Source organism: Stenella coeruleoalba (genome assembly GCF_951394435.1).
Source record: "Stenella coeruleoalba genome assembly, chromosome: 18".
In the NCBI taxonomy this organism is placed as follows: domain Eukaryota; kingdom Metazoa; phylum Chordata; class Mammalia; order Artiodactyla; family Delphinidae; genus Stenella; species Stenella coeruleoalba.
The window spans coordinates 18,701,059-18,713,089 of NC_137164.1; the positions used below are offsets into that span (position 1 = coordinate 18,701,059).

Genomic DNA, 12,031 nt, shown 5'->3' on the forward strand with positions numbered 1-12,031 from the left:
AGCCCTGCTGGTCTCCGTAACTGTGACTGTCCCTTCGGGGCGGCCCACTGTGATCTGGTGCATCACTGCACCTCAGGGTTACTGACGGCAGGAAAGCAGCACAGGGCGTCCAGCGGGCACAAGGTGAAAACATACTAAATTTCAGTTTACAGCTGTCAGCTATGTTGTTGGCCCATGGGACAGAAGAATTAAGGAGTTACTTCTGTAAGGAACTGAAGAAAGAGTTCAGCTCTCAAATCTTTCAATTAAATATTCATTTTACACGTATAAATCCAATAACACTTTTTACCAGATCAGCATTTAATTTTCCTTAGGTAAACAAAAGTCTGATTTCTTAAGTTTTATAGTTTTCCTTCCTTTCTCCCACACTACCTGAGCGCCCGGGGCCCACTATGTGCTGTGCTCCCCTCTGCATCTATGAATGAGACAGACCGACGCCCTGCTCCTGTGGAGCTGCTGCTGGGAGGAGGGAGGCCAGCCCTAAACAAAGAAATAAAAGCAGTCAGTTGGGAGGTCAGGGAAGGCCTCTGTGAGGACATGTGCTGAGCAGAGAGCTGGGGGAAGCATGCAAACGCCCAGGTGAAGAGTGTTCTAAACAAGGGAGACAGCAGGTGCAAGGGTCTGAGACAAGAACACAGGTAGCACATGGAGGAGGGGGGAGGGGGAGGGGAGGAGGAAGAGTGGGGAGGGGGAAGGCCCGAGTGGTTTGGAGGGAGAGAATGAGACCGGCAGTCGGAGGAATTGAGGCCAGGCAGCTGGATCTGGGCAAGACCAGGTACAACCTTGGAGGCCACCGTGAAGGGCTCGAGTTTTATTCTTGGCGTGATGGACAGCCTTGGAAGGTTTTGAGCACGAGGGTTGCGTTATTTAGGATTTGCTTTAGCAGTAAAATGAAAAAAGGAAGTGGCTTAAACACGACAGTTTCTCTCTCTCTGTCACACAGGGATACAGTGCAAGGCATCCTTACATGTGGCCCCTGCACTCATGTCCAAGACCACATGTGCATTACAGGCAGCAGGATGGAGGAAGGGACAGTGACAAGGGACAAAGGGCAAATCCCAGTGTTGGTTAAGGAAGTCCCACTTCTTTTAAACCATGGACCAGAGATAACCAAGGCCTTAACTCAGCTGCACAGGAAGTTGGGGGAGGTGGTTATTTCTAGATGGTCATGGCTCAGCCACGTAGTCTACGATTTTGGAAGAAAGGGAGAATGGGTTTCTGCACATATGAAGGGAGAGGCACCAGCAGCTTATACTCCAGGGGTGAGAGGATTTGTTTTTAAAAGATCAGTAACTGTAATGGTTGAGGTTTAAGATGGTGGTGCCCTGGGTTAGGGTGGTCTAGCAGTGGAGGTGTTGAAAGAGATCCGATTCTGAATATATCTTAAATAGGGAGCTGACAGGATTTGTTGGTGGATGGGATGTGGGTTTTGAGGGCAAAAGAGAGAAGGATGATTGCTCTGAGGTATTTGGCTTGAGTGTGGAGAGCACCAGGTTTTGCTCTTGAGTTTGAAAAATCAAAGGAGTTTGAGCTGCTTTTCAGATGTCTGCGTGGCAGGTTTTTTTTTATGGGCCCGCCCCTAACATTTGCAGGGCCCTGGGTAAGAGTCTAAATGGAGGCCTGTGCACCATTTGTCTAAAAATTTAAAGTTATATGTCAAGCTAAAAAATTTCAGATAAAATTTGTTCAATCCTCATACCTTGAAAAATATACCTTATCAAGAACTGAAAGGCCAGGTAGGAGTTTCAGCTGGAATTTAGAGTTGTAGGACTCGTGGAGTTCTGTGCTGGGACACAGTGGCACAGGAAGGACAGGCCTCTGGCCTCCAGCTCAGGACCTGCCCTCTTTCTTTACCCACCACCGGTTACATCCTGCATCCCAGGGGTGTGTGGGCACCCAGCCTGCATGTCCGTGCTCCAGTCCACCCCCCCGGCCACCCCTGGGCGCTGGGGGCCTGCACGTGGTCTGCAGGGGAGGAAATACCGACATATGTGGCTTCAGGGCTGATTATTCAGGGAACCCCAGGGTCCCAGGAGCACAAAGTGTGGTCTAGGAGTGGGCACTTGGCTCCTTGGCCAGCCTGTGGAGAGGGGGGTGCCTAGAACGGGTGCAGAGCTGGGCCCCCTGGAGTGGAGGCTCAGGGCAGTACCTGTGAGTACACGCATATGGGAGTCTGATGGCTCGGAGTGTGTGGGGCTGTTGATGTGAATTTGGGAGTTGTTGAGAACTGACCAGAAACAATCGGGCCATTCACGACTCTCAAGATTTCAAAAGATTTCAGAGGGCCGTAGGCCTTTCTTCTATAATTTTGATAATATTTGTCATGTTATAGTGAAAGCAAGTTTCTACCAAACTTAGGAGAAATTTCTACCAAATTCTACCACATGTACAAAACTTATTAGCAGATATAAAAACAGTTAATGTTGTAAGGTTGATGAAATCCTGGCTCTCTGTCCTTTGGGCCCTCTATGAAGTACCTTCCGTGAAAGGTTATTGTAAAGTAACCTTTACGTGAAGTAAACGTGACAATATTCTAGAATCAGGATTCAGCTAGCCTTTGGATCAGGTGGCAACCAGGACTGAATTAGACCCAGCGAATGTACCACTCCAAGGGTGCAGTAGGACTGCTGAGCCCATGGTGCTTGAACCCCAATCACACAGGGGCCAAAAGCACCCTCACAGTATCTCTATCCAAGCCACATAACCTGAGTGCCACTCATTTCACCAGTGACGAAGTGTTTGTAGCATTCTTTATGCTAATTAACACGTCCTCTAATGAAGATTTAGGTAGCCATAACTGAAGCCCCTGACAAGGGCCTTTCAAATGCAAACTGACCAACCATTCTTTTTTTTTTTTTTTTTTTTTGCGGTACCCGGGCCTCTCACTGTTGTGGCCTCTCCCGTTGGGGAGCACAGGCTCCGGACGTGTAGGCTCAGCAGCCATGGCTCACGGGCCCAGCCGCTCCGTGGCATGTGGGATCTTCCCAGACCGGGGCACGAACCCGTGTCCCCTGCATTGGCAGGTGGACTCTCAACCACTGCGCCACCAGGGAAGCCCTTGGCCAACCATTCTTGATTGGAGTGCTTCATAGTATCCCTTGGGGTAGATTAAAATTAACTTAACCATCTAAATCACTCTATGTTGAGTTATTGGAAAGCAGATGACAGATAATATAACAGGAATCATCAGTTTTTACAGATGGTATTTAAAACTGAGGGGCTGGAGATCATTTAGGGAAATAAGTGAAATAAGAGTCTGAATATTGAACTCTGGGGCATTCAGCTATGTGGAAGTCAGGAAAAATGGTCCAGCCAGGAGACTGAAGAGTAACTAATGAAGGAAGGCATTTCAAGAAGGGGAGCATCCTTAACCCCATCAAATTCTGTGTAAATGTTGAGTAAGATGAAATCAGAGGAGAGCCCCTTGGATTTGGCACCATGGGAGCCATTAGTGACAATCACAGGTGTGGTGTCAGGGAGCAGAGGGGTTGGGCTTCTGCTTAAGTTGGGGATAGGAGGTGAGAGAACAGAGGCAGAAAACAGAGACCTCTCTCCCCAGGAGGCTCGCTCAGGAGAGGAACAGAGAAATGGGGCAGGGTCGCAGGAGGCCTGAAAGGCATTTCTTTTCTTTTTGAAGAAGATGGGCACTATTACAGCACGTGTGAATGCTGCTGGAGAAGATGTTGATAATTCAGGGGGAGGGCTAACTAGAGCATTTCTAAGGAAAAGACTAGGGCCATTTTCACTTGCTCCTGTTTTTCCATAGCTGCTTGTTTGTGTATTGCACTCGCTCAGTGCAGCTGCGTTCTCAGGTAGAGCCACATGCTCAGAGTAAGCCCAAGTCTCTGTTTCCACAGCCCTTCACTGAGGATTATATTCAAAATCATCTCTGACAGGCTGAGTGAGTTTAAATCAGGGTGCTTGAGATCACTCCCCTAAGAAACATCTCTTTCCACCAGGATTGCTAGATTTGGCTACATTTTATAGAGAAAATCGTTTGAAAAAACTCTGCCAACAAACTATCAAGCAAGGAATCTGTGAGGAGAATGCCATCGCGCTGCTCTCGGCCGCCGTGAAGTATGACGCTCAGGTAAGAAGAGCATCCTTTTTCAAGGAGCTCACCTTCTGGAAGAAATGGTTAGCTGTCTACTTCATGCCTTAAACTAAAAGAAAGTCTAAGTAAATTAAAGATCTGAGGTATACAAATAAAGTACCAGAAAAAATATAAGGGAATGTTTATATAAAGTTAGGGTGGACCTCAAGGGCAGAAACCATAAAAGAAAGGATTGATCTGATCTCAAAAAAACAAAAATGTTTATACACAAAAAAATAAACAGAAAAAACCAAAGTGAGTGATACTCTGGGGAAAATATTTGTAATATCACGAAGCAAGTTCACCATAGTTAATACATAATTCTTAAAAAAAAACAAAAAGAAAACATGAGCAGTTTGATGGAAGAAAATGGACCAAATGGATTTATGAACAAATGAAAAATATAAATGAAAATAAGGTATAATTTTTCAAGTGTCAAACCAGGGAGTCTATTTTTAGAAATAGTATAGGCTCAGGATAATGGGTGTTCTAAACTGCTGAGGAGAATGCAAATTCGTATAATCAGTCTGGGGGTCTGTTTGGTAAAATATGTGTTAAAAGCTTTAAAAATGTAATTCTTTAAGGAATTCAGTTATAGAAACTTATCTTAAGGAAGTAACCATGGATTCAGACAAAGTTTTATCTTCAAAGATGTTTCCTGCAGTGTTGTTTATAATTTTTAAAAATTGGAAAAAGTCAGTGTGAACAGGAAAGGATTGTTTAAACTAAAAAATGTTAATACTATTCAACATATATCATTGACTGAAGAACTGTGCTCCTATTTTTTTAATAAGTATATTTATTTTTATTTTTTAAATAAAAATAGTAAAAAAAATTTTTTTAAGTATAAATAGCTGAATTTAAAAAGACCAAAATTTATTATCTACATAGGAAAAAAGACTGAAAAATACAGTCAGTGGTTATCTTTGAATGGTGGGATTGTGGATGATTTTTATTTCCTTATCTTTGCTTGTTTTTCCTGAAGTTTCTACAGTGACCATGTATTGTTTTGATAATAAAGAAAGGAAAGAAAACTTGTCTTAGAGTTAAATCTTTAGGAAACAGGCCATACTTTTTGGAGTCGATTTCCTTAAGGATATCCTTTCCTTTGGTCAGAAAACAGGGACATTTTAGTCGTGGGCAGAAAAAAGGTTATAACTTCTTTTCTGCTTATATAAGTAATAGTGTGCTTATTAAAGAAAATTTGTAAAATACAAAAAGTATGAGGAAGGAAATGACTCCTCAACCAGAGGACACTAACATTTTCATACAGCTCCTTCTGATTTTTTCCTAGGTTATGTATTGCGTTGGCCAAAAAGTTTGTTTGGGTTTTTCTGTAACATCCTATGGAAAAACCAGAACGAACCTTTTGGCCAACCTAATATATATTTCTAAATACTAGATTTTTTTCACTTAACATTTAAAAAAATCTTACCCACCTTGAAGCATTGACATTTACAAGCATAGTGAATGTTTGTCTTTCATCAAGGTAATAATACTTTGCGCACTTACAATAGGCAGAAGGCTTCATGGCCAGACAATAACTGTGCTTTTTCACGAGTTTGTTAAAGTCATGCTGATAATACTGGACTCTGGTGGGCTGCCTCAGATGATGAGATTGTGGGCATATAGTGTTTCCATCTGAACTAGAATTAATGTCCAAGACTTTTTCATATTCCCTGTTTATGTGAATTATTTGTATGGTTACCATTCAGCCCTGTTTTCTAGAAAGCAGGCTCCCTGAGCAAATGGCAAGGACTTTGTTTTGCTCACAACCATATCCCTAGTGCTTAGGATAGTGCCTGACACATAGTATGTGCTCATTAAATATTTGTTTAATGAATGTCCAACTTTGCCTGTAGAGGCACTGTATTTTACTACAGGCTGTCTGTGTGTGGTACCCTAAATAAGTGTAATAGACCACAAGTAAAATAGACTCAATGTATACTTAATATAAAAGTTTTTATAAATAAAGAACAGTATATTTGAGTTGACTAGTATTGTTACTTGCTGACTCTAATAAGCAAGAAATGGACCTTTTCAGCAAATTATCCCTCATGCTTGACTACACTTAATACGTAATTAATACACACCAGGGATTATTTGAAGCACAGTTCATATCTCCTTTAGTTCTCAAAAGAACCTTGTTAAGAATATATGTATTATTATTATTTGTTCCAGTTTACAAATGAGGAAGCTGAATCTCAGAGAGATTAAGTAAATTCTTAGTAAGCTAATAATTGTAAAGCTGGAATGCAATCCAGTATTGGACAGATTTCAAAACGACACATTTTAATACAATTCTCTATTGCCCCCATATTTTAAAATCAGCAATGTTTATTCATTGATTCAACAAATATTCCCTGAGTGCCCATTAAGTGCCTGGCGTGGTTCTAGACACTAAGGGTACATGAAGTGAACAAAACAGACCAAAATCTCTGCCCTCCTGGAACTTTCTGGTGAGGGCAATAGATGACGAATACAATACATGGTCTGTTAGGTGGTGATAAGTGATATAAAAAAGTAAGTTAGAGAAGGGCAGTGGGGCAGTGGGGGGCAGGCTGAGATTAAAGCTGAAGTTTTCAGTCGTGGTCTGGGACGGAAGGAAGGTCTCACTTAGAAGGAGACTCGAGCAAAGACGTTAAGGAGCATGGCAGGAGCTGCGTCAGGAGGGCAGCAGAGCCCCGGGTCTGAGACATATCAGAATCTCCGCAGGCTGGCCTGACTTCAGCTCTCATTTCTCTCAGACCAAAAAAGTGTCCAGCCACCTTATTTCTGATCTCAGGTTTGAAGATCTAATCAAGAGAATCCCTACAGTACTGTTTTTTGGCCTGGTGTACATTACAGTAAGCCAGAAATCACCACTCTGTGGAGTTTCTCTTAGCAGAAAGTCGTGATTTCTTCAAAGCATTTTCCCACTTCAGATTATTGAAGCTATGTGTGATCTGATGAAATCTAATCATCCCAGCCTTTATCTTCTTGTAAAGGAGAAAGAGCAGTGGCCCGTTAATGACTGCAGAGAAGCATTTCCCAAGATGACTGTTTTATGGCTTAAGCTTTTCTCACAAACTCCTTACAGGTAAAACTACTTAAGCCCCTAGAAGAATATAAAAGAGGAGTGTTGGGCTCAACATAAAGAAAATCTTTTAAACAATTTACTCAGTGCATTCATGCAATAAATAAATATTTATTAAACAGACAAACAAGAGGAATGTCGTACTCTGCATAAATATTGAAAGTGGAATGAACAAAACATCTAGGCGCCTATCTGGGAAGAAAAAGTCTCATTTTCTGCATTGGTTAGTGTGGAGGCACTTGAATGCTTTACTCTGTTATTTAAATTTTTGCAAGCATAGATTCATATTAGCTATATAGTTTTACAGCTGTTCTTTAGGCATTGCTGTCCCATTGCCTTCTGCTGGCCATCAAATCCTTTTTCCTTGCCTATGTGTTTTAGGAGTTTTTGTGCTACGTTGCATTGCATTGGGATATGTGAATTTGTTAAAACAAATTTGTTCGTTTTATTTGTTAAATTTCTGTTGTCATTCCTAGGATTTAGAAGAATTCTGCTTCAGGTTTTGCATAAACCATTTGACTGTAGTAACACAGACGTCAGGCTTTGCAGAAATGGACCATGATCTCTTGAAGAACTTTATCAGCAAAGCAAGCAGAGTTGGAGCCTTTAAAAATTAATCCTCACCTGCAGGAAAGAATTTTTAGCATTTCCATTCTCCCTGCAAAAGCCAGAGAATAGTTTCTCTTTAATAGTATTTATGATGAGCTACATTTGGCTGAATACTTAATGTTCTGTCAAAAGAAGGATGGTGGTCAGTCTTCCCCACCTTTTGAAATCCACAATCTAGAGAGAAGGCATTAAATGCTCTCTGATCAGATGGGACTAAGCTCAAGGGAATAAAGTTGAAATGTCTTACTATACTTACCGTTTCCTCTTTCGAGTCACTTAAGTTGGAGACTTTTGGTAGGTACATGGGTCTAAGTATATGCTATTCTGGCCAGATTTCCATATTCAACAGGCTGATACCACATAGATAGCTTGACAAGGAATGCTGTCACTACCACACCTGCAGCATTCAGCACAGTGTCTTGCATAGAGTAAGGCACTCAGCTTATACAAATCTTAATTATGCCCCGAGAACAGCTTTATTTGTGGGATACTGGATGAAGGAATAACTTTCACAAAACAAATTTAAAACGTCTGAGGCTCATATTCTTCTGTACATCATTCTAAGAAATAGTGGCTAATTTAGAGCGTTAATTGGAATTCACAAAAGGCCTTAGCAATTAAATTGTCAAAGACCCAAGGGCTAATTTTAATTCTGTCTTTACTCTGAGTCATTAATTTCTCACACGGGGTTATCGAATAAGAAGTGTACTATCTTTGAATGAATGTTGTTTCTGGGCTCATTTGCCTTACATAATTGCACAATGTCCTTTACTTCTGTGTTAAGAGAGATTTGCCTCTGTAAGTAGAAATGATTTTGTTTTTCTTGTAGTTGACTTTTATGTCACTATAAAACAGGTCTTTTAACTTGGCACAGTGTAATTATAAAGTACTAGCCGAAAAGGAACTACGCTTACATTTCATGGACAGCACTAGTAAGAAAGAGATGAATTTATACTGTTTAGATCAAGTTACCCAACTACAAATGAGAAAATGGAACAGGATGTAGGATGTAGAGTCTCCTAACATGTACTTTCACAATATGATACTATGTAGGGAAACAAACCTCTTTTGGAAACCTTGTTCTGATGCTGAACCGTTTGATAATAAAGTGCTTATTTGCAGATAATAGAACAAATGTGTGTGTGTTTTCATTCTTCAGAAGCAGCAAGATTCTCTCAACCTTATGTCTCTTAGATGTACACAAATCCATTTGATATAAGCTTATTTTTTAAAGCAGTTACTCAGATAAGGCATCATAGCGAAGCCTACCCTAAAACGCAAATGGCTTCTAAACAACTAATTCTAATCAACTGTTCGTATGATTGCCCATGTTCTTTATTGGTGAGGTCACTTTTGAATCCTTAGTTTCTTTTTGTTTATCTGTTTTTGCAGACCTTGTCTGGTAGAGGCAGAGGAGTCTCGATGCCTCCAGTTCTAAATCAGAATCCCATTTTTGGAACTGTGTAGTATTTGTTATTTTATTGGGTTGGCCAAAAAGTTCGTTCTGGTTTTTTTCCGTAAGATGTTACAGCCTTACACCATTTGTCTGTAGTTTTAGTAGGTTAGCTGTTCTCTCCAGCAAAGAAACATTGAGGCCTGGGTATTACCAGTCGCCATCAGTTCTCACAGTCAGACGTCCACAGGCTTCATTTCCGACTCGTTCTCCTCAGCCCACTATGCTCACTGTCACTGACCAAAAAGCCTTTATATTTTACAGAGTCTTCCCAAACCTCCTCTTCCTCTTTCTTGCCCTTTTCTGACAGGGTCTTCTGAATTTCCTCAATGCCTTTTTCTTTTATGAACTCATTTCATGGAAATACTGGACCACCCAAAGGGAACAGGTAAGTTTATTTAGGGATGTAAAATGGATTACCCTCCACGAGACTCCCCAGCGGGTCACTGCTCTGCCAGAGTACACGTTAGTAAGAAGGGGTGGGTGGAGCTTTATCTAGATTTCCTCTAAGCTTGTTATGTGTAGGCTGCACTGCTCTGTATCTCCATGCTGCTTATCTCTGCGCACAACAGAATAATCTATGAAACTTTTACAAAATATAGATTCAAGGATTCTAAGTATGTTTACGAAGCTCCCCAAGTAATTTTGATGTTTAGCCAAGGATGAGAATCATTGGTTTAGCTCTTAAGACCTGGGATGCCAAACAATAAGGAAGGGCTGATTTTAGACCAGTTGGAGATGACAGATGAGTCCCGTGGTTACATCTCTCTGAAAAAACATGCTTTCTCTCTGGTCTTTGAGGATAGGCTGGCCCTCAGTGCTCCTATATGAAGGATAATATCACTTTATTTCCTTCATTTCTTTCTAACAGATGAGTGTTTGTAGAGCTCAGAAACCCTAAGTTTAGTCAGGGATATGTGGGAGGGAAGGTCCATTTTCATAATGACACTACATCAGAAGTCAGTGGATCCGTTAAGTTCATCTTACATTTTCCATCCTTAAGTTTTGTTTCCTCTCTGCTCACACAAGAAATTCAATGTTTTAGTGCTTCCAATATAATTTCACCCAAACTTACACAGAGAGAGGTTTAGGTTTTACAGGAATAAAGTAGCATCCTCATCTGCTGAGAGTGGTTTGTGAAGATACCATTCAGTGCTTTTTAAAAAGGGTTAAATGTTTTCATCTGAGACCTGAAGAAACTGCCAGTCATTCTAGACCATAACCTGGTGAGTGTTAGACACAGAATTCTTGACCAGTGATGATGAAAAAGAGGCAATTACAAACTACATAGTCTTATCTATCTTATGAGTCCTCCCTGTGCTATTACCACAACAAACAGGTTGGGAGAACTGTAAAGAGAGAGGAAAAACCATACCGTACTGTCATTTTTAATTCAGTCTTTGCCAAAGCATAAAAACATAAACCATAATGACTTTCTCTCACTAAATTCAGTTAAAATCATAACATTTTGTTTAGAAAGTAACTGATATTGGTCTGTGGAATAAATTTAACTTTCACAGTAAATTGTCATCATACGTCAATACTAGACTGTGAGTATAGTTCCAAGATAATGGACACAAAAAAGTATTTCTAAGAATAGATGACTATTCCAGCTTCTTATTAAAAGAGTTGTTTTAATTCCTTTCAGACATTATACAGTGTTACTATATTTCTATTTAAGACCCCATACTTGTGGAAATTTGCTATGTCTAGAGGCAAGGTTTCAGGTTGTCCTGTAAAACATTTATTTAGTCCAAAGGAAAATTCTACCGAATAAATCCTTGCCAATGCCATGTACGCTGTCTGGCCCAAAAATGAGGAACAAAAATATGCTTCTACGGGCAAGCTTCTAGGAAATCATCCGGACGGTCATAGAACTGATACTCCCCGCCGCCCACCATTTGTACCAGAAAACTGTAATGAATAAAGTAAATACTGAATTTGAACTTGTCCCTTTCATTATAAGGACCTTTAATTGCTGGAATACTAAATTAATCTCCAGAAGTGATCAGTTTTCTATCATCCAGACTAAAAATTTTTAATGTTATAAAGGCTGCTTGATTTTTCCCTGACCTAAGAGACTGCATTTCATGGAAGATCCGCATCCAACGTAAATACAGTCCCAGTACTGAGGTATACCTGCTGCTTTTCCTGCTGGAACTTCCTTATTTGCCTTTCTTCCTTCAGGGACAAACATGCTGCTGTTCCAGAAGGAGGGACGTTTACTGTCCACCTGTTTTTGAGAAATCATATTACTTCAACTCAAGATTATCCCTTGGTACCAGACGGGTTTCTTCATTTTTTTTGGAGTTTAGTATGATCATATGGTACATATATTACATAATATATGTACGTGATAATAACATATATATAATAATATATATAATATTATAATAATATATGTACATATATATATATACATCTACCTAAGCAGGGCCTAGGTTAGCTCCCCCAAATCAATGCATTAATGGTGAAACAAGACTCTTCCCACAAGTGGGATAAAGCCTCTCAAAAGCTCTATGCCAGTTTAGATATGCTTTTGATGCCCTATGCCAGGTTAGATGTTTTTGATGCCATGTGACTTTTGGCACCAAACACACAGAACCACTTGGTTTTGAAAGCTTTTTGGATTTCAGAACTGCAGATAAAGGACTGCAGACTTATATATATATGTGAAGGATGCTTGGAAGGAAAGGCCTTTATAAACTCTGTGTTAGATGAAAAGAGATACTTGCCCCCCTGCCCCAACTCCTTTTCTTAAAACTCTCCATCTTACTATGACATCTTATGTTTCCTCAGA

General features: G+C 40.4%; 1 protein-coding gene across 3 annotated transcripts in view; it reads left to right on the top strand.

Annotated features, from left to right (window-relative positions):
- Positions 1–9,387, top strand: part of RCBTB2 (RCC1 and BTB domain containing protein 2) — a 37,822-nt gene extending 28,435 nt beyond the window's left edge. Inside the window, exons 14-15 of one of the 3 annotated variants that reach the window (XM_079902815.1) lie at positions 3,960–4,090; positions 7,646–9,387. In XM_079902815.1, coding sequence (XP_079758941.1) covers positions 3,960–4,090; positions 7,646–7,786 — 272 coding nt within the window. In that variant the 3' untranslated portion in view covers positions 7,787–9,387. The remainder of the gene's footprint in view (positions 1–3,959; positions 4,091–7,645) is intronic. The other 2 variants (XM_079902814.1, XM_079902813.1) reach the window with 2 other exon arrangements.
- Positions 9,388–12,031: the final 2,644 nt, after the last annotated feature.